This window comes from Zootoca vivipara, chromosome 8 (genome assembly GCF_963506605.1).
Source record: "Zootoca vivipara chromosome 8, rZooViv1.1, whole genome shotgun sequence".
NCBI lineage: Eukaryota > Metazoa > Chordata > Lepidosauria > Squamata > Lacertidae > Zootoca > Zootoca vivipara.
The window spans coordinates 57633316-57656034 of NC_083283.1; the positions used below are offsets into that span (position 1 = coordinate 57633316).

Consider the following 22719-nt stretch of genomic DNA (forward strand, 5'->3'; position numbering starts at 1 on the left):
ATTATTGAATGCTCTGGGGTACTGATGGCACTAATTGGACAGGGACAAGCAAATTGCGGAGCATGAGCAAAGCGTTAAGCCTTGCACTCATTCCTGTCTTGCTCCTGCTTGCTATCTGGTGAAGTACATAATATTTAATTTCTCAAGTTTATATCACGGCCTTTCTTCTATCATGGAACCTGAAGTGGCATACACAGGATTCCTAGAAGGTAACTCATCCAGGCACTGATCAGAACAAGAGCTGCTTAGTTTCAGCGTGGTGGCCTCATGTGCCTTCAGATGATATTCTGGGCATACATATGTAGTGTGCATACATATGTACTACTGTATAGTGTTCACTGAAGTACTTTTGGCTGTGTACATTTAGAGCACACTGCTTCACTCAAAAAATCCTGGGAGCTGTCCTCACAGAACTCTAATTCCCAGCACCCTTAACAAATTGCAGTTCCCATGATTCTTTGGGGGAAGTCACATGCTGTAAATGTATGGCATGTGCACAGCCATGGTTTTTTGGATTTGATATGTGTCATACTTGACAAAAAGGCCGGCCGGCCATCATTGCTGTAGATCCCTGAAGGACAAATTGATGATTAGAAGAAGCAGTGCTTTTTTCGGGGGGGGGGATGCAGGGGTACGCATACCCCTAAACATTTTGTGATTTAAATTTTTTAGTTTCTTTTCTAGCATGGTGAATTGTCAGTTCCGTTGAATAGCACAGTGAACTGTCAGTTCTGTTGCTACCCCCCCCAATGGCGGCCTCATTTCCTGTTATGGGTTTTCCTGAGTCTCAGATGGAAGGGAGCGTTTAATGTGTGAAGTAGGAGTGGGAATCTAGCACGGTGATTGGTCAGTTTCGTTGTTACCACCTCCAATGACGGCTTCATTTCCGTTCCCAATTATTTTCGAGAGTCAAAATGAGAGTACCCCTAAACATTTTTTTAAAGATAAAAAGCATTGATTAGAAGTACTGTACCATATAACTAAAAAAGTGATAAACTGGAAAAGGGAGTAGAGGGAGGGAGAGGCGAGAAGTGAGGGAGATACCTTAATATGCTTGCTTCTTAGCAGCATTAACAGGTCATCTTGTTCCAAGGTTTGTATGAGAATTACAGTTCAATCCTATGCATGTCTTCTTGGAAATAAGCCCTGAATGGAGTTCCTGGGTAAGTGTGAATATGATAAAAATAAAAAAATTCCTTCCAGTAGCACCTTAGAGACCAACTAAGTTTGTCATAGGTATGAGCTTTCGTGTGCATGCACACTTCTTCAGATACACTGAAACAGAAGTCACCAGACCCTATGTATAATCAGAGGATGGGGAGGGGTGTTACTCAGAAGGGTGGTGGGAATGGGTGATTGTGATGATAGCCTATTATCCTTGTGGCCTGCTTCTTTTTACTAAACCAAAGATACTCAGGAGACATGTGTAATTGTCTCTGTTCTCTCTCTCTCTCTTTCAAGAGGAATTGTGGAAAGCTGTAATCAGGAGCGGGCCGCTGAATAAAATAGAAATTAACAATACACACAGTCACTCATCAAAAAGCTATTGTGTGTATCTCCCATGCAATGCCTAGCTTGGCCCTGTGCATTGGCTATCATCCATCGATCCGATCGGTGAAAAAGCAATGATCTCGCCATCTTCTTTGGCATCCGGTCTGCAGCAAATGGTACATGGCACCTTTCTGTGGGGTGGTGCTGTAGACTCAGCAAGACATGAACGCTTAATGGAACACCTGCTCTCGGGCGGCACTATGAACATTTTTCAATACCTGCGCCATGCCAGTCAGTGCTTAGAAATCTTCGGAGGTTTCTATCTGTTTAGTAACAAGAGTAAGAGTGGTCATAATCCACAGGCCCGTTCTTCCACAGGTGGCAGTTGTGAACAGTTAGGAACCCAAGCCGCCTCTGGAATCCCAAGAGCAGCGAGGGATGCTCCAACTGCCATCTTACGCCCTCGGGAATCTCCCCTGCAGGCCCACCAGGTACCCAAGAGGAACTTTGCCTGCCAATCCATCATGTGCCCTTTCTTGCCATTTCTGCACCAATGGCAGGCTCCTCTCAAGTCATTTCCCACCTGCCATGGTTTGCGTAGTAAAAGGAAAAGGGGGCAGGGCCAGATTTAGGTTTGATGAGGCCCTAAGCTACTGGAAGGTAATAGGGCCCTTTATATGCCCAGCTGTCCTTTGTCAACAACAAATTGCCACTGTTTTTTGTGTGTTAAATATATGCTGTATGGTAATTTATGGACCTAATAGGTATCTAAAGCCATTTGTACATAACAACATATGTATTTTATCAAAGTAATTGTTGAACTGAAATACAATTAAGAAGAAGTGTATTAATAGTGAAGTTTTTTTGGGGGGGGGGCTCAAGAGAGTGGGGCCCTAAGCTATAGCTTGTTTAGCTTATACGTAAATCCGGCACTGAAAAGGGTAAGAATTGTAGTTTCTCTCCCTACCACCCACGGGGGGGGTGTCCCTAGGCGCCCTTCTCCCTTGTGGGCGCCCCTGAAAGCTGCAGGGCTGCGGCGTCTCTGCAGTTTCCTTTCCTTGCATTGAGTGCAACTATGTGCGTTGCTACGGAAACTGCAGGGTTGGGGGAAGAAAATAATAATAATAGCATTCTCCTCCAACTCCTCCTCCTCCCCCCCCCCCTGGGAGCCGAAGTTCCCGCAGCAGCAGCAGCAGCAAACCACCAGAATAGCCTCCCTACTCCTCTCTCTTACCTTTGGGAGAACCAGCCCGGAGAGAGAGAATGAGGCAGGTATTCTGCGGTAGCGACAGCCGCCATCGCCAGCCTGCAGTTCTTTGGTAAAGCTCATGGTGCTGGCAGCTGAGCAGCCGCTGCTGGGTGGAGAGAGAGGGAGAGACACGGGCTGCCCTATATCCAGAGTGAGAAGAAGAATTTGGACTTTGCTGTGTGCACAGGTGCTCTTCCCCTTTCTCCTGCTCTGTCCTTCTCCACAGGGGACCCAAACCAAAAATGCTCCCTAGTTTGTGCTGCGTCGTTGTCCCCGTTCCCTGATTTGCGTGTTCACACGTGATACTAACGGCGGCTCCCCCCCCCCCCGGTCGTGTGAATTACGTTGTTTGTTTAAATCGGCCTCTTTTCCCTTCTTGGGTTAAGACTGACGCTCGTGCACGCCAAAGAGCAGCCACAGGTTTTTTGGGGTTTTTTTATATATAGCGCTTTTAGTGTCGCTTTTAGAGCTGGCGTGGGGAAAAGCTGCAACTGGGCACCCGGGTTTCCTGAAGGAAATTCAAAGAAGAAAGAAGTTGGTGTGGGGTAGGATCTGCCCGAAGCCATTTACAAGAGCAGCACAGGGATTTCTTGCCCACTCCTTCCACCCTGGCAAGAGAGCTGTGCTCCAGGCATCTTGTAGGCTCGCTATTTCCTCAGCAGAAACTGAAAATGGGGGTGTTTGATAGGAAGGGCCCTCAAAGGGGTTTAGTGCGCTGATCTCTCTCCCTGCCTTGAGCCAAATCATGCCTTCTAAAAAGCAGCTGAGAGAGACATCAAGGAATATTCAGAGGATGGGCTCTCTTGCCCTTCACTCCCATGGTTTAAAGTGAATTTAAACCAGACCTCACCGGCCAGCATCCAAGCTCCAGGATCATATGAAATGGTCATATGATCAACATGCTCCTGAGGATATGCAGAGTGCTTTGACTTCATCACAGAGCAACCACAGTCAGACTGCCCCGCCCCCCAATGCCTCTGATGTGGCTTTTTGACAAGGTTGAGCCCCGGGACTTGTGTATAAATTAATCACTAGGGTTATATATTATCAAGGTTGCAGTAAGAGTGTGTCTGGTAAATTAGGGGATAAGCATGTGGATCAATTAAATGTGACACTGGTGGGGCTGCAGCTACGTGGTCATCTGCAGTAGGATCATGTGGCAGTGAGAGACAGCATCCTGAGGGCAGTGAAGAATGAACTGTTAACTCTTCAGACTGCATGTGGAGGAATGACCATTTTTAATGCTTCACTATGTAAAAAAATAAAAAAAGAAAGAGAAAGGGGAAAATGCCTCCCTGCAAGTAGTTCAGTGAAAACCTTTCTTCCCTGATGTGCTTATTTTTTGCTTGCAAGGATTCTCAACATGGGTTGCTTTACCTTCTGTCTGAAATGATACAGTCCACTTGAACATCTTGCAGCTCGGTCATTCTGTTCTGCTGTGGATCTGTGGTAGAAGGGAGATCTGAAACCATGCAACTACAAAAAGACCAACTACGCAATAAAGTTATTTTGTGTCTCACAGCTCTGTGCTCTCTCTCTCCCCCTCCCCAAATCTCTTGTTCTACTGAACATATTTCTGTTAGGATGTTATTGGAAAATCAGCCAGGAAAAGTCCTGCTATCCCAGTTCCTGCCCACTATCTCTGGGCCCAATAAAATACTGCCAGCTGAAAACTTTCATTTCCCCCCAATACCTGGTGATAATGTCCTTCTCCTCCTCTCCATTTTTGCATGCCACCTGTTGCTGAGCTTTGGCCCCTTTGGAGACTTGCAGTCCACCTCACGGTTGATTTTGAGGATGAAGAAGATGGCATAGAAGAATGGAGAAAAGCGAGGGGAGTAAAGACTCCTGGAGAAGAAAAACAACATGTTGCCTAGTTCCAGTGACTATGAAGCTGGATGCTGGGACTACAAAGTTGGGAAAGAGTGGGGGTTCTTTATTCTGCTCAGTCACTGTTCCTGCTTTACACCTGTAGACTGAGTATATAGGATTAGAAACTCCTGATGGCATTACCATTCTCTGGAGAGTGGCGAGAACTGGTTGCCTAGCACAAGTTGCTCTTTAAACTGCATTGAAATTGACACCTTAGGGAGGCACTAAGAGCATCTCCTGGTACTTTCAGGCAGAGAGATACCATTGGTGGCGGTCCCAGTGTGCCCGTCTTGGTTGGCTGTGTGTGTACACATGCAGTATGCGTACTGCAAACAGGGATTTTAACAGGTCTGCAGGGGAGAGAGGTGGTAGGGAGAATAAAGCCTGTTACTTGCTGAACCAACAGGTGTGCAAGCCAAAGGCTTCTGTTCAAAGGAGGAATCGGAAGACGTGGGTCGAAGCACGGCCATGAGCAGTCCCAGTGCCAAGCCAACATGCCTGTCGCAGCCGGTGGTGAAGAGCGTGATGGTGTATCGCAACGGAGATCCGTTCTTCCCAGGGCGCCGAGTGATCATCCATGAGAAGAAGGTGTCCAGCTTCGATGTCTTCCTAAAGGAAGTGACCGGTGGGGTGAATGCTCCCTTTGGGGCCGTGCGGAATATCTACACCCCCCGCGGTGGCCACCGCGTCCGACAGCTAGATGAGATTCAGAGCGGAGAGCACTATGTCGCCGGTGGCAGGGAGGCCTTCAAAAAACTCAAGTGAGTAAAAACAAACCAAAATGGCACAGAAACGTAACTTTATGTGATCTTTTAAAAGGCACTATCCAAGTGCCTCAAAAAGTATTGACACGTCATCCCATTTTGTCCAAGACGATTCATTGTCAACGTAAGCACTGAGACTTTTCGCAGCTTGAAAGTTGTACTGTATCTGTTTCATCTGTCCAGTCCCCCGACCCCCTGTGCACATTTCCTGCAAGGTGTTTCTATCATTTCAACATGAAATCTTTGTCCCTGAGGAGAAAAAACCCCAACAATTGGCAGAAAAAGCTTCAAATGTTCAAACATTATTAACTTCATCAATGGACACGTGAGGCTATTTTGTGGTATTTGGTAATCATATCTGACATTTCTGTATCTCAGGTTCTATGTGTGCTTTGGCTCTGTTCCAGTAAACGTGGAATGCAGAGAAATATAGGCTAGTCCTGGGGATGCTCAGATGTATATCCTGCTTTGTTTTATATGGCCTTCTCCCAGGTAATTCTGTATAGGATTGCAGGCTTAATGGTTATGTTAATGAAGCACAGGTAGTCTCTATTAAAATAATAAAACTTGGGGATATTCTTGGATAAATGCTGGTAGAGGAATCATTGGAGATATTTTTGTCACTCAATACTCTGCCTTTTAGCCTCCGGCCCCACACTTGCAGCTGCATAAGCTTAGAACAAATGGCTAAATGTACAGCTAATCTGTGTGGCAGAAAGCAACATGTTAACCATAGAATCGTGGAATTGTAGCGTTGGAAGGGACACAGGTTGTGTTCTTTTTCAGCAATAAAGAAGAATGAATTTGCTGGCCAGTGTAAACTGAAGTGGGCTCTGCAGACTAGACTTTCTTAAGAGTGGTAATTAAGGACATTGTATGTAATTGTTTTAAAGGTCATTTTTATGTGAAGATAAATATGTGTAGGACGGAGAGTGTGTGTCTGTGCTTTGTAGATGTACAAAGAGCTGCACCCCCAGATGTACAGAGCTGTTCCTTTTCTTAGGCACAATAGAAGTCATAGGAGACAGTGAGTGGATTTACACACAGGGAAAAAATGTTATAAATAAGTCAGAAATTAGATCGTTATCGCAAAATAAAAAAAACCCTATGGAAAAAACGCATATTAAAATTTCCTGCTCTCTGGCGCCACCTGGTGTTGCATGTTTACAGTGCATTCAAATCGTTGTTTCTTTACTAATGTAGCTGAGCCTTTAGCAACTTTTGAAATTCCAGGAATTCAGTGAGACAGTTTTAAAAAAGCTTTGCATCAAATTGTATCCACTTTCCGTTTGTCTTTAGCTGCTGGCAGGGCATATCAATTAGTTACTAGGAGATGCCGTTTTAAAATACAGAGTCCTATCATGAAACCAAGCCTATCAAAACATAAGAATTGCAGCCAATCTTTTCTGTGCCATCATTGCAGCCCCTAGACCAGAGTTCCTTAATTTAGGGTATGGATAATCCAATCTCCCTCTGTTACTGCGCCCTGTTCCCCTTTACTAAAATAATGTAGCACTTGCACCATGGTTCAGTTATTGTGAGCAGTGTCTGCTAGGGTCTCTTTGCTTTTCAGCTTCTTGATTTCTCATTTTCTTTACTATTATTAGCAAAGCATTCTAATTTGATCAGGCACAGACAGTAAAGGGTTTCCTGCCTATCTGCTGATGAACACTATTGGGATTTAAAGGCAGCTCTGGGCTGCAAATGTATAGCATGCTTACTTTCTCAGGAATAAGCCCATTGAACTCAGTTGGGTTTACTGTACCTTGAGTAGATGTGTGTATGGTTGCACTTTGAATGTTTTTGTTTAATAAATATGCCTCACATATGAATCATTCCCCCCATCTTGCACTCATCAAACCGCTATCAGAATGTGGGTCTTTTTGAAGCCATGCACCCATATTCAGCAGGCCTGGGGCATTCCCAAGATTGGCAGATGTAAATGCACTGTCTGTCTATGTGTGTATTTGTGTATGCTTGGTGGACTTGAAATGCTGACTGCCTGGGGTGGAGGGAGGTGAGATGGAATGGAGTTTCCTGTAAAAGGGTATGACTCTCTGGGTAGAACCCTAAACATGAAGGCATGCTTTACACCAGGCACCCCCAAACTGTGGCCCTCCAGATGTTTTGGACTACAATTCCCGTCTTCCCCGACCACTGGTCCTGTTAGCTAGGGATCATGGGAGTTGTAGGCCAAAACATCTGGAGGGCTGCAGTTTGGGGATGCCTGCTTTACACCACTGTAGGTTGCACTTGTACATAACCTATGTCCCTTTTGTTGCTTTGCAGCTACTTGGACATTGGAGAACTGAAGAGTCGGCCTATGGAAATAAGGAATGAGGTAAAGTAATTTATACATTCAAACAAACTAGGATCAGTCTGTATTATACTTGAATCTAGGGAGATGAAAACAAAGCATTTATTGAATCAGCTACAATCCTGAAATCGCTTACCGGTGGGTATATCATTGAACTCAGTGGCGCTTGCTTTTGAGTAGACACTGTAAGAGCCACCCTAACAGCTTGAGAGAGACCCTAGACAGACAACTCCACTCACGTAAAACTTTAAACACAACTGCTCTAGATCTGCTTTGCCCCAGGATTCCACTTGGTTTCTCTTAAAGAGGCAGTAACTTATTAACGATCTGATGAAGTGGATTGCAGGCAATGTCATGTGTCACAAGACTCTTTGCATTCGCATGTATTGATAGCTGATTGTCAGGGTTGGAGTCAGACGCAGGTCAGCATGAAAGTCTCAGGGCTCTGTTGTCAGGGAAGTTAACTCTTTATTCAAGGAAACGGCATACAACTCAGCAACCCTTTCCAGGAGGATTGCCAGGACTGAAGGTCCCTGCCTTCCATCCTTTCTAAGGGTCCTTGGCTCCTGTATGTTTCCCAAGCAGTCTCAAACTGTATCTGCTCACCTCTGGCTTCTGTTCTTGCTCCCATTATCCTGCATGATATTGGAGACTGGGGGGAGCGGAGCTTGTCGCAGCAGGAGTGGGAGGTTCCCTGGATTCTTCAGCTGCCTCTTTCCCTGCCCCCTGCTTTAGTCTTGGAATCTGAACTGCTCTCTGCCACAAGCTCTCCCTGCTCACTAAACCCTGTTGCCCCATCAGCATCCAGCCCCTCTTCCCAATCTTCTCCCTTTGACCTCTCCTCCGTGTCCCACCACCAATCCCCTGGCTCTGAGCCTTCCTCCTCTGGGGCTTCCCTTTGGGGTACCACTAGCCTTCATCCAGCATTGTTAATCACATTTCACAACTACAGGAAACAGAACAAATGAATTTTGCCTCTGGAAACCCCTGCAACTTGTAAGACAGGGTTTTGAGCAGACTTAAGATGAAAGCAGACAAGCAGCTCTTATGGATGCTGTATGACTGTGATCCTGTATGTTTGGGAGCTCAGACCATAATTTTAGTTCAAAATTGTTATTAGTGGCAACCATTTTTTGTGTGTGATATATGAACTTTCTTGTTAGTTTATGTTAACTCAGCATCTATTTTAAAGTTAAAATCCAGTGTCTTCTGGATTATTTGTTTGTGTTTGTTATTTCTTTGTTGCTGTGGATCCCTTGTCTTATTCGCGGAACCAGTTTCCCTGGAGAAAAGACTGTGAAGAAGAGTGAAAGGCAGGCTGCACTATTCAAACAGAATTGTTACGATAGTTCATGGTCATTTAACGCAGATATAAAATAGGAAATTAACATTTTACAGTGATTATTTCCTGCAAGTGAGACAGACTAATTATATAGTATCAGTAATTCTAAATCCACCAGCATGTGCTGCTTAGTACATGAATCAAACTTACGTCAGTGAGATCTTTAAATGGATTTCATTGCTAGAGAGAGTACAATTTTTGATGGAGTGTGTAATGTAGAATTAAGATGCATGTTCAGATATAGGGAAATAATAACACCTAAACTACTCATTTGTACGTGCCATAAGAGGTAAAAAGGTAAAGGATCCTGGAAGGTTAAGTACAGTCAAAGGTGACTATGGGATGCGGCGCTCATCTCGCTTTAGGCTGAGGGAGCCTACATTTGCCCATAGTTAGTTTCTGGGTCATGTGGCCAGCATGACTAAACCAATTCTGGTGCAATGGAACACCGTGACGGAAGGCAGAGTGCACGGAAATGCTGTTTACCTTCCCGCTGCAGTGGTACCTATTTATCTACTTGCACTGGCGTGCTTTCGAATTGCTAGGTTGGCAGAAGCTAGGACAGAGCAACGGGTGCTCACCTTGTCACACGGATTCAAACTGCCGACCTTCCGATCAGCAAGCCCAAGAGGCTCAGTGGTTTAGACCACAGCGCCCAAGTTAACACACCCTTAACTTAGAGGCTAATTTGAGGCTTGAATTAAAAGTGAGGATAATTTAAGTGTTCCTTCTTTACCATTTTTATTTTTGTGAATAACATGCACATTGCCTTTGATTTGTAGAGTTGATTGCCTTTGCAGTTCAGCTCTTACGTTTTGCTTATATTTGGGAATCCTACTGGCTGTGATGGGATGCAGGTGGCGCTGTGGTCTAAATCACAGAGCCTAGGGCTTGCCGATCGGAAGATCAGCGGTTCGAATCCCTGCAATGAAGTGAGCTCCTGTTGCTCGGTCCCAGCTCCTGCCAGCCTAGCAATTCGAAAGCATGTCAAGGTACAAGTAGATAAATACGTACCACTCCTTACCGACGGGAAGGTAAACGGTGTTTTCGTGCGCTGCTCTGGTTTCGCCAGATACAGCTTAGTCAGGCTGGCCACATGACCCGGAAAAACTGTCTGCGGACAAAGGTTGGCTCCCTCAGCCAGGAAAGTGAGATGAGCGTCGCAACCCCAGAGTCGTTCGCGACTGGACGTAACTGTCAGGGGTGTCCATGAAATACATTTTCAGTAGTGTCTTAAGTCTTCTTAATTTAGGCAGCATTCCAAAACCCACTTTTAAGCCATGTTGAACTCAGTAGGCCTGTATAGGGTTGTCCTGGAAACATCCTTTCTTGAAGAGGCTGGTGTAAAGATCCAGAACAGGGCTCACCTATATTTATAGTGAAGTAAATTATGTGCTGACAACTTTACTATCTAGGATAAGTAAACATTTCAGAAATAAGATTCATTAAAAACAGCAAGGCTTGATTTGTGAAGCATTTGTGTTCTATTAAAAGGGCAATCCATTATGTTTTATAGGAATGTAGTATTGTAGAATACAAACGACTCGTACTTAAAAAGGAGAACCAACAACTTTATTTCTTGCTGGTTGAGTGACCTGGTTCCTGAAGCACTGAATTTAGCATCTTAAAACTCTGGAAGAGCATAGCTCTCCAAGTTGTTTGATAGTTAGTATCTTGGTAACCTAATTAGCACATCACGCCATACAAACACTGTTATTCTTCTGAAATGAATACCTTGAGGATTCAGTGCAGCGTTGACCAGAAAGCCTGAGAAAACAAAGATGATGCTTCTGGTTGACACATGTTTTGCTAATTGCAACTGTGTCCCTCAGAAAGATAACGGCTAAACATTCTAATACTGTGTATAGGAGGAGTGGGGAGCCTTGGACCTGGAGGCTAAATGTGGCCCTCCAGGCATCTCTGTCTCACCCTTGGAACTCTCCCCAGGCCATGTCCCACAATAGCACTGCTATACACCTGCCTCAGGTGTTTTTGCCTGGTGGGAATATGTCCGTCAACTGCAATAATGCCCCTAGCTTTCCCGGATGGTTTTCTTCTTCTTTGGCGATCACTTGTAGCCAAGTAAGATTGTATTCCATAATCACGGTTTTAAAAATGAGTCCGTAAGTGACTCTGGAGGCCAATTTTGGATCCACACGTCCTTCCACGGTGGGGACATTGGTTTCCAGAAGGGAGTTGATCACGGTGTGGATTTGCCAAGCGTGCCTTCCTCTTAGCACGTTTCTCCCTTGTGTCCTGCGATCGAGTTTCTTCAAAGCCCATGACACCTTTGGTAAAGGCTGTTCTCCAACTGGAGCACTCGCAGGTCAGTGTTTCCCATACATTTATACTACATTTTTAAAGATTTGCCTTGAGATAGTCTTTAAACCTCTTTTGTTGACCACCAGCATTACACTTTCCATTTTTAAGTTCGGAATAGAGTAGTTGCTTTGGAAGATGATCATCAGGCATCCGCACAACATGACCAGAAGTTGATGTTGAAGAATCATTGCTTCAACACTGGTGATCTTTGCTTCTTCCAGTATACTGATATTAGTTCAACTGTCTTCCCAAGTGATGTGTAATTTTTTTCGGAGACACCGTTGATGGAATCTTTTGAGGAGTTGGAGATGGCGTTTATAAGTGGCCCATGTTTCACAAGCATATAGTAAGGTTGGTAGTACAAAAGCTTTGTAAACAAGCATTTTGATTTCCCTACGATTGTCCCGGTCCTCACTCTGCACTTCAATCAGGAGAAAGCCGCACTCGTAGAGCTCAGTCGATGCTGGATTTCGGCATCAATGTTGGCCCTTGTGGAAAGATAACTGCCTAGGTAGGAGAAGTGATCGACATTTTCCAACATTACACCATTGAGTTGGATTTGTGGTGCTGCAGAGGGGTTATTTTGTACTTGTTGGTGCAGCACTTTGGTTTTATGGAAGTTGAGTGATAGGCCAAGCTTTTCGTAAGCTTCTGCAAAGATATTTAGTTTTTGGTTTTTTGGAAGTAGAGTAATAGGCCAAGCTTTTCGTAAGCTTCTGCAAAGATATTTAGGATGGTTTGGAGGTCATCCTCTGAGCATGCGCACACTACGTTGTCATCAGCATACTGAAGCTCTATGACGGAAGTTATGGTAACCTTACTCTTTGCTTTCAGTCTGCTCAGATTGAAGAGCTTTCCATCTGTTCAATATATGATTTCCACTCTGGTGGGGAGTTTCCCTTCAACAAAGTGTAGGATCATGGCAATGAAAATAATAGAGTTGGGGCAATAATACAATGCTGTTTAACACCTGATCCCACTGTGAATGGTTCACTTTGAGAGCCATTGTTATCTGTGATTGTTGCTATCATATTATCATGGAGCCGAATGATGTTTACAAATTTATCTGGGCAGCCAATTTTCAGAAGGACAGTCCACAGGGCATTACGATTTACAATGTCGAAAGCCTTAGTCAGGTCAATAAACGCCATATACAGGGGTTGGTTTTGCGCTCTGCATTTTTCTTGAAGCTGATGAGCAGTGAAAAGTCCACTGGAGGCGTATAGAAACATGTGACATGTATTGTTGGAATGTAGGCTACTGTACAAAGGTAAATATGTAGCTCCCACCCACTTTTTGCCCATGGTTCCACCCACCACTGACCTGTGGGCTCCAGTGGGCTACGCATGAGGAAATGAATCCTTTGGGTTGAAAACGTTTCTTCATGCCAGTCTGTGGGTTATACCAATGAATATAGTCCAGTCCAGTCCCAACAAGAGGCAACGCTGGTACAAGGATGTCTGTGTACACAGATAACCCTTTTTACCCGGCATACCCCTAGGATTTCTGCAAAGTGGTTGCAGAGGTACACGTGTGCAGACAGAATGATCCTGCACTTTGTGCTAGTACAACTCCCTATGCATGTTCAGAAGAGAGCAGGATATGGTTGTGACAGGGGATGCGTGGAAAAGAAGTTCGGCTGGCAAGTGGCTTGGGGAAAGGAACTAGTGTTTCTGTGTAGTCTACTGAATGTTTATATGCATGTTTTGCAGATATCTGGCATTAATTCCTATGTTTGGCAATATGCTTGCTTAGACCTCCTCATTTTCTGTAATTTGTCCTTGTCGTTGTAACAAAAGAGTAGGCTAACATCTCGCTTGCTCTCCCTCTCTCTATGCATATACACTGGTACCTTGGTTTGTGAACAGTCTGGTTTGCATTACAAACACGTCAAACCCGGAAGTGCGTGTCCCGGTTTGTGAACCTTATTTTGGATTACAATCCATATTTTTTTTTTTATTACGAACAATTTTTTTTGGAGGCCCCATTGGCGAATGCACGCCTTGGGTTACAAGCTGTTTTGGTTCACGAACGGACCTCCAGAACGGATTATGGTTGTAAACCAAGGTACCACTGTGCAGTAGATGCTCGGGTTGCGAACGGGATCTGTACGGGAGGCACGTTCACAACCTGCAGCGCCACTTCTGCGCATGCGCAAAGCGTAATTTAGCATTTCTGCGCATGCGTGAGCACCGAAACCCGGAAGTAACCCATTCTGGGACTTCTGGGTTCGGCGCGGTGCGCAACCCAAAAACGCGCAACCTGAAGCGGCCGTAACCCGAGGTATGACTGTATGTAAAAACAAGATGCAAATAGGTGAGAAAAGGACTTCACTCACAGATCCGTCTGTGAAATCTTGATAAGAGAGACCAGATTTTTTCTGTTAGTGATGCAAAGCACCCACATACTTGGAGTAACCTGTTATTGCTTTTGGGGGGGGGGCAATCTAATCATATGCAAAGAACAGTGGTTTGATAAATCTGAATAAGCTTTTCCTTTGTTCTAAATATTTTTTTAAACATTTTTTTTACGCTCTCTGGTTTCTTTTCATTTGCCTGATAGCCTTTCAACCTGAGAGTAAGAGCATGTAATCAGACTTTTGGGTTCCCTTGACCTCAGTCTGTCCTAAGGGAATGCAAATATTTATACTCCGTTTACCAGAGAGGACTGAATATAATAGACCATTGTACTAAACTGGCCTAGCTAACCATGGTTCATTACATGAGCTGATCAACTTACTATGTGCTGCTGTGACGAAATCTTAAAAATATAAGGCGGTCCAGCTAGACTGTGCTTATGAAGAATCAGATTTGGAAATTGAGGTTCCATTTAGATATATACGTCCTTAATCCTGCAACAAAAGGAAGATGTTGAACAAATTTGCCTCTAGACGTACTATACATCCAAGTTTGCTTTTTGTAAAGAGGTTGAACTGAAATATGATACGATGAGCAGTGTGAGCTGACAATTTTAGGGGTGCAGAGCTCCAATAATGGTAGATCATCAAAAATAGAATTTGCTTGAATCTTAAGTACTCCTTACCATTACGTACGTCAGATGAGGTAGGCCTTTCAAAACCTGACAATTATTTGCCTCAGTCTATTTTATTGATTGCATGTTTATTAATTAATTTTATATCCTATCTTTCCACCCAAAGGAACCCAGGGTGGCAAAAGCTAATTGGTATGGCAGTGGTTCACAGTATTTTCAGCTTTCTCATGTTTATTTTTTAAACTATATAAGTATAAGCCAAATCACCTTGTTATGCTTCATATTATCTTGCCCTCTGAAGTGAAGAGATTACCCCATTGGCCTTGGTGTAGCATTAATAGCTCATTGATGTCTCTGGAGCCAGAAATGCAAGCCTTAGCTACCTGCTAGGGTGGGGGAAGAAATGGAGTGTGTGTGTGTTTGTATGTGCACAATGAGCAAAAGAGAAAATAATAATAATAAAGGTTAGAAATAGTTTGCATCTGATCAGCGGACCAAGCTGAGGTGGAATGCTGCTGATTCTTGTGGGAATTTATGTTGCTTGAGGTATGAGGTGGAGAGTGGAATTCTGGAAAATGAAAATCAATATTGCTTCATCATGTCAACATAAAAGCTTTAGTAGAGCCAGAATGTCTTTTTCAACCCAACAGTCATGCTGTAATTTTAGTTTAGACTGGAACGTACTGTACATAAATTCTGTGAAAAGGTATGGCAAAATAGAACAGGAAAGTAAGGAGAGATGGAGAATAATGATATTTACTGGGTTAATAAATAGTGATAACTGACCAGTTTCCATACATATAAAAGAACAGTGTGGCCAGTTTTATATCTGATAAACAGGTATTATTTTAACCACATCAGATAGGTCACTGCATCCATTCGTATTAAAACAACCTGCTTTACAAATATGTCAAAAATAAACAGATGGTAATGAGTGTAACATGCTAAATATGTTATTTTGTTTTTTGCCAACAGTTAGCATTGGAAGATGTAAGTATCCGTGTTGGATTTTTATTGCTAAATTGTCTAAACGTTTTTGAATAAGGTTTATCATGGTATAAGAATGAATGTTACATACAATGTCGTTGGGTGATACCTCACTTCAGACACATTGATTTCAGTGCATATACTCTGAACATAGTAGGACACTTATCATAATATACAATAGCTTTGGTTCACGTATACATTTATAGTTTACTTCATACTCCTGTGTAGCAACAGAGACTTTGCATGTACAACCGCAGTAAAGCTGTTGGTAAAAGTAGTGATTACTGGTTTGACAAGGGTGGAGGGACTGAATTCAGCCTGCTTTCCCCCCTCCCCTCCCCTGAAAAAATTGATCTCTGGTGGTATTGTTAGTTTGACCGTGGCTAAACAGCTGCAGTGAGAGATTTTACCTTCTTGGGCTCCTTGATCGCTGCAGATGGTGACAGCAGTCACGAAATTAAAAGACGCCTGGTTCTTGGGAGAAAAGCAATGACAAACCTAGGCAGCATCTTAAAAAGCAGAGACATCACCTTGCCTACAAAGGTCCGTATAGTTAAAGCTATGGTTTTCCCAGAAGTGATGTATGGAAGTGAGAGCTGGACCATAAAGAAGGCTGATCGCTGAAGAATTGATGCTTTTGAATTATGGTGCTGGAGGAGACTCTTGAGAGTCCCATGGACTGCAAGAAGATCAAACCTATCCATTTTGAAGGAAATCAGCCCCGAGTGCTCCCTGGAAGGACAGATCGTGAAGCTGAGGCTCCAATACTTTGGCCACCTCATGAGAAGAGAAGAATCCTTGGAAAACACCCTGATGTTGGGAAAGATTGAGGGCACAAGGAGAATGGGACGGCAGAGGACGAGATGGTTGGACAGTGTTCTCAAAGCTATGAACATGAGTTTGACCACACTGCGGGAGGCAGTGGAAGACAGGAGTGCCTGGCGTGCTATGGTCCATGGGGTCACGAAGAGTCGGACACGACTAAACGACTAAACAACAACAAACAGCTGCAGATGGTGATAGAAGCAATTTTGTCCTAGGTTATCACTTTGTTGTGATTTTTAGCAGTAGATCTGATTACCTATTTAGGATTGCCAGGGCCTCTGGGACTCAGACCCTTAGATGGAGAGAGTGGAGCCTGGACACCCAAGGGTAGTACCTCTTGGCGCACAAAACAGAAGCCTATATGCATCTTTTAGGTATATCTCAAGCCTTTTTTCTTTGTGTGATCTCTAGTGGGTTTTTATTGTCATCTTCCCAACAGGTTTCCAAAAGATATTTAATACACATGCAATGCTGTTTGTTACTAAGTTGATCCATTCCACAGAAATAGAGGGAGAAATAATAGAGCCAGAAGAATATTCTTGCAATGGGGTGGTTTAAAATAAGACTGGAGGGAAAGGCTGGGGACTAGATTGCCCAGTGGCCTCTGAGTCCTCAACTCGAGATCTAACTTCTTTCCCTGATGAGCCTGGGAAGGAGGTTGTTGTATATTCAGTGGTCTGTGTTTGCCTGAGTTTGAGTCTGGACTAAGGATTCTGAGCCCCTGTGTTCTGATTTGATACATGATATCCAGTCACAGAACATTTCAGGATTTGGGCCTCTGCCATTGGCCCTTAAACTCTGACTTATGATTCGCAGCTTGGAAGTTTAGACAGCCAATCACGTGGGAGTCGCCCAGGCCTCCAGAAATTTATATAAGCAGTTGTTTTGCCCCTGTTGTCCAGTTCCGTAGTTCAATAAAGGTTCTTGCTGTTATCACTGTGTCTTGCCTTGTGGGAACCCACCTACACTTCAGAGGCTAAAATAAAAACAAAACTTTGAGGTAGAACATGATGTCTAGAAACCCCCCAGCCCTCTTCTCCCCCACTCATAGTTAGTGAGCATGCTTAGATCTCATTGAGCTGGTTGGGATTTTGTTTGCTCTCTTAGGTTTTCTTTTCTATTTAAAAAAGGTGTTCTTTTTCTACTGTAAACTTCAGGGTTCACCATTAGCATGGTGATAACTCCTTCTTATTCCTCAGTGGTTCTATTTTGGCTGCAATTCTCACCAACTGAATGTGCTATTTGGAGGAGTGCTGAACCGCCCAGAGTGATGTAGGAAAAATCTACTTTTACTAGTTAGAAAACATTTAAGAAACGATTCTTCCATTCTAGGAACTTGGAATTTACTTTACTAATATACTTCTGTGGGAGTGTGATCCTTAGTAAGTAAGTATGGTTAGAGTTGCAAGCTTCAGTAAGTTTAGTTTGGAACACACTTTTGTAAAACATGCATAGGATCATGATATTAATCATGATATTAATGATATTAATCAAGAGTTTGGAAAGATTTTAAAGTTTATTTTAAAAAATATGCTAAAATTGTATATTGAGATTAGATTTAGAAGTTTATAGAAACTGCGGGTATGAGAATTATGTTAAATAATTTGGTGATATGAGAGATTTGAAATAGGAAGGAGTTTTAAATAATGAATTGGAAATTGCTAAAGATGAATGAGAAATGAACCGCAGATAGGGGGAACTCGAGGAAGTCCCCTTTTACAATGTTAATGGAAAAAGATTTATGGTATTTTGATTTTTGTGTTTTTTATTATTATTTTTCTTCTTGTTTTTTTGTATGTATTCATTGTGTTTAAATTGTTGTGTTTATTTGTAAAACGAATATTTTTTAAAAAAGAGTTTCAGTGACTGATAGGAAGAGACTAGTTTTAACTGGCAAGGGCAAATTTTAATTTGCGATACTGAAAATAAAGCAGACACATATATATTGACCCTCCATGTCAATTGTAATATGGAATGAAAAAGAAATAAGTAAGGATGACTCTACAGACACTGACTGGTATTGACAATGTCTGCATTAACAACACAATCCTGTCTTCTTAGAAATAAGTCCTGTTGATTCAGTGTGACTTGTCCGGGTAAATGGATATAACAGATGGAGAAGCTTCAGCCCACAGGTTAATCTTGGCCTGTTGGGGGAGTCCAATATGGTCTGCAAGCCCATTTCCCCCCAAAAACCATGCCCATTTGCCAACTAATGTCACTGAGTGATGTCAGGTGATGGGCAGTGGTTTTTCCTCAATCCTGCTGGGATCTGCTTCACACCCTGGTGAAATGGCTCCCTGAAGAGAGCAGGACTGAAGTCTTTTCTCAACAGCTGATGATCAGAGAGATCAATTGTGGCATGCTGCTTTGCCAGCACATTACCTGTAGGAAATGCATGGGCAGAGCAGAACCCCTCCTCCCACCCCATGGCGCAGGACAGGTGGGTAGAAGGAGGGGGTGGGAAGGACCCCCCACCTAGCATTCACCTTGAGCCATCATGTGGTCAGGTGATTGACAGGTGGTCACTCTGCCCACCTGTCAGTTAGCTCAAGGGATGGGGGAGCCTAAAGGTTCCCTGCTCCCGATTGCTGCCTAAATTGTGAATTGTTTTGCATGCCCTTCATCATCTCAAAAGGTTGCCTTTTCTGAAGCTTTGGCAATTTGAAAATGTGTTTTATTTTTAATTGTTTAATTTACTGATCAATAAAAAGGCAGGTGATTCTAAAACTTATTTAAGTAGTTGGCAGCTCTAAAAGTGGTGTGTCAAGCAAAGTTATGTCCTTTGCTCAGTAGCGCTGCCTTTCCATTTTTGCTGACGTCTCCTTTTCCACCAATATACCAAGTTCAGGAGACGGTGGCAACTCATCACTTTTGTCCTGCACTGCCCTTAATGCAAGGTGAACTTAGAGGATAGGCTTCCCCTCTCTTTATTGTCGCTACTGTTTTCATTCAGATAAATTGGTGCAGTGTTGTGTTGTAGGGAAAGCGAGACAGTCTGGTTTTCTAAAACTAATTTCCTTGCTATTAGACCTAACTTATACTTTCGTGGTAGAATGGATACAAGTCAAATGTTTGCCCCTTTCCTGCATAGTTGCACTCGTAGTGGTTTACAGCTAATCACCTTTTGCGGATAAGTATGTGATTCCCAGTCAATCACTTCCCTGCTCTCCTCCCAATGGAAGATTATTTGGACTATCAGAATTGACGTGGCTCCAGGCCTTTGCTTATCAAGGTAACTGGGAATGTGGTGGAAGGGAACTTAGAGGGGAGAATCAATGCTGAGAAGGAAGCATACTTAACCAACTATCCCTAGCAAAATCCTTCCTCTCTGAGACAATTCCTCCTTGGCCTAGCTTTCAAATTCAGACCCTGGAGGGCAACATTAGCAACAGAAAATTGATGGATAGGACTAAAGGGGTGGGGGTCAAACATCCCTTCCCTTCTGCTGATTTCTCCCTGAAATCCTGCCCATATTAGCATTATGAAGGAAATACTGAGTTGGGCACTCAATGTTTCTCACATAATTTCTGGTTTAGCTCTCCTGACGGATCCTTAACATGTGTGTCACCTGCTGCGAGGATCTCCTGATCACAGCCAGTCCGCTTAAAGCAATCTAGGAACCGAGAGTCCTATTTCTAAAATTAAATTAATGCAATTAAATCCCATTGATTTGCAAGCTGTTGTGTTGAAGTTTGAGCCTGTGCAGCTGAGGTAAATAGAGCCTGTCCAACTGAGTCTATCCAGCTGAGTAACTTTGGATTATTGATATCATTTGAAGCATGCTAAGGATCTGTTTACTGAGCAGGCGATTAAAGGCTGCGGTGATGTGAGATCCTTAACATAATTACAGATTCCACGTTGGTTAATATATTACTTTGTGGTTCCCGAGGGGATCATATTCTAGACAATGCTGTATTGTGGTGATTTGTAAATAAATATATGAGCAGTTGAACTGTAAACCTGAAACTGGAACTTAGGGCATGTGTGCAATGGAGCCTCCAGTTCAGTGTATTACCACACAGGTAGAATTGTGGGAGGCAATACCGCTGGACCATGGTCTTCAGGTGTTAAGCCTTTTTAAGAACTATATTTACCGTGCAACCGATGGCAGTTTGCAGATCATTGGACATCAGCATGGAGATCATATGGCTAGTGTGCTGCCATAGTTCATCTAAGAAACACCTTTCACTGATCCATAGCTCATGGCCAAAATATCACATTACACATAGTTATATCATTCCCCCCATCCATTTTTTAAAGGAAAAACAATCAAAAGAAGATGGGGAGAAGGGGCTGTTTGACCATTTGCCTGTCATCCATTTTTCTGCTCAAAATCTCCTCCACTGCAATTCCACTCATAGGCGGGGGGGGGGGGGGAAGAAACTGGTTCCAGTGTTTTCCACCCCTGTGGGAAAAAGGAGCAGAGGGTGAGCAATTTGGAACAGGAAAGTGCCTAGCAGGGTCAAGCCTCTTTATTCCCCTGCCTAAATGATCCTCCAAGCCTCCACCCCCAATGTTCAGGCCGGACACTGAGGTCCCGCTCCAAGGGCCTTCTGGCAGTTCCCTCACTGTGAGAAGTGAGGTTACAGGGAACCAGGCAGAGGGCCTTCTCGGTAGTGGCACCCGCCCTGTGCAACACCCTCCCATCAGATGTCAAGGAAATAAACAACTCCCTGACTTTTAGAAGACACCCGAAGGCAGCCCTGTATCGGGATATTTTTAATGCTAATGTTTTACCATTTTTTATGTGCTGTAAGCTGCCCAGAGTGGCTGGGGAAACCCAGCCGGATGGGCAGTGTATAAATAATCAAATTATTATTATTATTCAAGACTGCAGTCTTTTGTGTGTGCTTTTCCCCATAACAAAAATGTTCAGGGAAAGAGTAATCCAACCCCAAGTGTTTTACAGGCTGTCCCTCAGTTGATTGTTTTGCCTGTGAATTTCACCATTAGTAGGGCAGAAGAGCACATTCTGCATCCCCACACCGAACAGAAAGCACCCCATTTCCCCCTCTGAAATGGCACAGTAGAAATCCCCTTGTGCTTATCAGATCTCCCAGTCTCAATAAAATGCAATGGGCAGTGCAGGAGGCCTAAATGTGTGGACCTGTCTGTCTCTACGAGAGAACACATACAAGATGCAGGCTTGGGGAACTCACTGCAGTATCTGCTATAAGCAAACATATATTTTGTATTTGGTATAATCAAATCTGGACCATAAAGAAGGCTGATCGCCGAAGAATTGATGCTTTTGAATTATGGTGCTGGAGGAGACTCTTGAGAGTCCCATGGACTGCAAGAAGATCAAATCTATCCATTCTTAAGGAAATCAGCCCTGAGTGCTCCCTGGAAGGACAGATCGTGAAGCTGAGGCTCCAATACTTTGGCCACCTCATGAGAAGAGAAGAATCCTTGGAAAAGACCTTGATGTTGGGAAAGATGGAGGGCACTAGGAGAAGGGGACGACAGAGGACGAGATGGTTGGACAGTGTTCTCGAAGCTACGAACATGAGTTTGACCAAACTGCGGGAGGCAGTGGAAGACAGGAGTGCCTGGCGTGCTCTGGTCCATGGGGTCACAAAGAGTTGGACACGACTAAACGACTAATCAACAACATAATCAAAGCTCTTTTTGTAACCAAAATGAAAAATGTCTAAGCAAATGTTTACTTAATCAGGAAAGCTGCAGAGTTAGCCGAATATTGTTTTTATTAGGGCTAACCAATTTTCAGATGAACTGAACTGATTTAGCCATCTGATCTTCTAAACAAAGCCTTAGTATAACTTGCATAGCTTTGATAAGAAAAGATCCAATGAATGAACAGAGACTGGGAATGGGGTCTGTTGTGTGAGTGCTTCCTTCCCTCTAATGTGTTCACTGGTTGTATGAAAAGGGATAATTATAGTGTATATGAACTTTTGTTTAAAGTTTTGTTTTTAAGAAAATAGATTTTTCTGAGAGAAGTTCATTGCTTTACTCTTACACTTGAAAAGATGTGTGGGCATATTTCACCCTTAATCTCTTTAATTCTCAGAAAATGGATTTTTTTACCTGATCGCATTTTTACCTCACTCCAGAATCATGGAATGAGCTCATATCCAACTAATGCCTACTCTGAGTAGACCAACTGAAATCAGTGGACTTATTTGTGTCTCTTGATTTCAGTAGGTCCTGATTTTTTTTTAATTGTAATGCACTCGTTTTTCCTATTGTTTGATAGTTGTGTGTTTCAGGGTTGTTGTTGTTGTTGTTGTTGTTTTTTGTCTGCATAATTTTGTGCATTCCATTGTAACACACTTAACAAATCAGTGTAACTTTGTAATTATTCTCAAAAGAAAAAATAACATGCCTTGGTCACACCATGCACTCCCAAATGATTGGCTTATTTTAGAATGGAACAGTTTTGTTTTCCAGACGCACCAAAGGAGTGCAAAAATACTAATGACTCTTTGATTAGAGGCTCATTTAAAACTCAGATTGCTGCAACATCTATATTTGGAAGATATACACCCCTTCAGATATTTTTTATGACCTCCCTACATCATTGCCAGGGTGG

General features: G+C 43.3%; 1 protein-coding gene across 3 annotated transcripts in view; it reads left to right on the forward strand.

The window, feature by feature from the left end:
* The first annotated feature begins 2663 nt into the window (after positions 1-2663).
* DCDC2 (doublecortin domain containing 2) overlaps positions 2664-22719 on the forward strand; it is a 46327-nt gene continuing 26271 nt past the window's right edge. For 2 of the 3 annotated variants that reach the window (XM_035125972.2, XM_035125975.2), the window contains exons 1-4: positions 2664-2927; positions 5019-5373; positions 7666-7717; positions 15324-15338. In XM_035125972.2, the coding sequence (XP_034981863.2) occupies positions 5081-5373; positions 7666-7717; positions 15324-15338 (360 nt within the window). In that variant the 5' untranslated portion in view covers positions 2664-2927; positions 5019-5080. The remainder of the gene's footprint in view (positions 2928-5018; positions 5374-7665; positions 7718-15323; positions 15339-22719) is intronic. The other variant, XM_035125974.2, reaches the window with a different exon arrangement.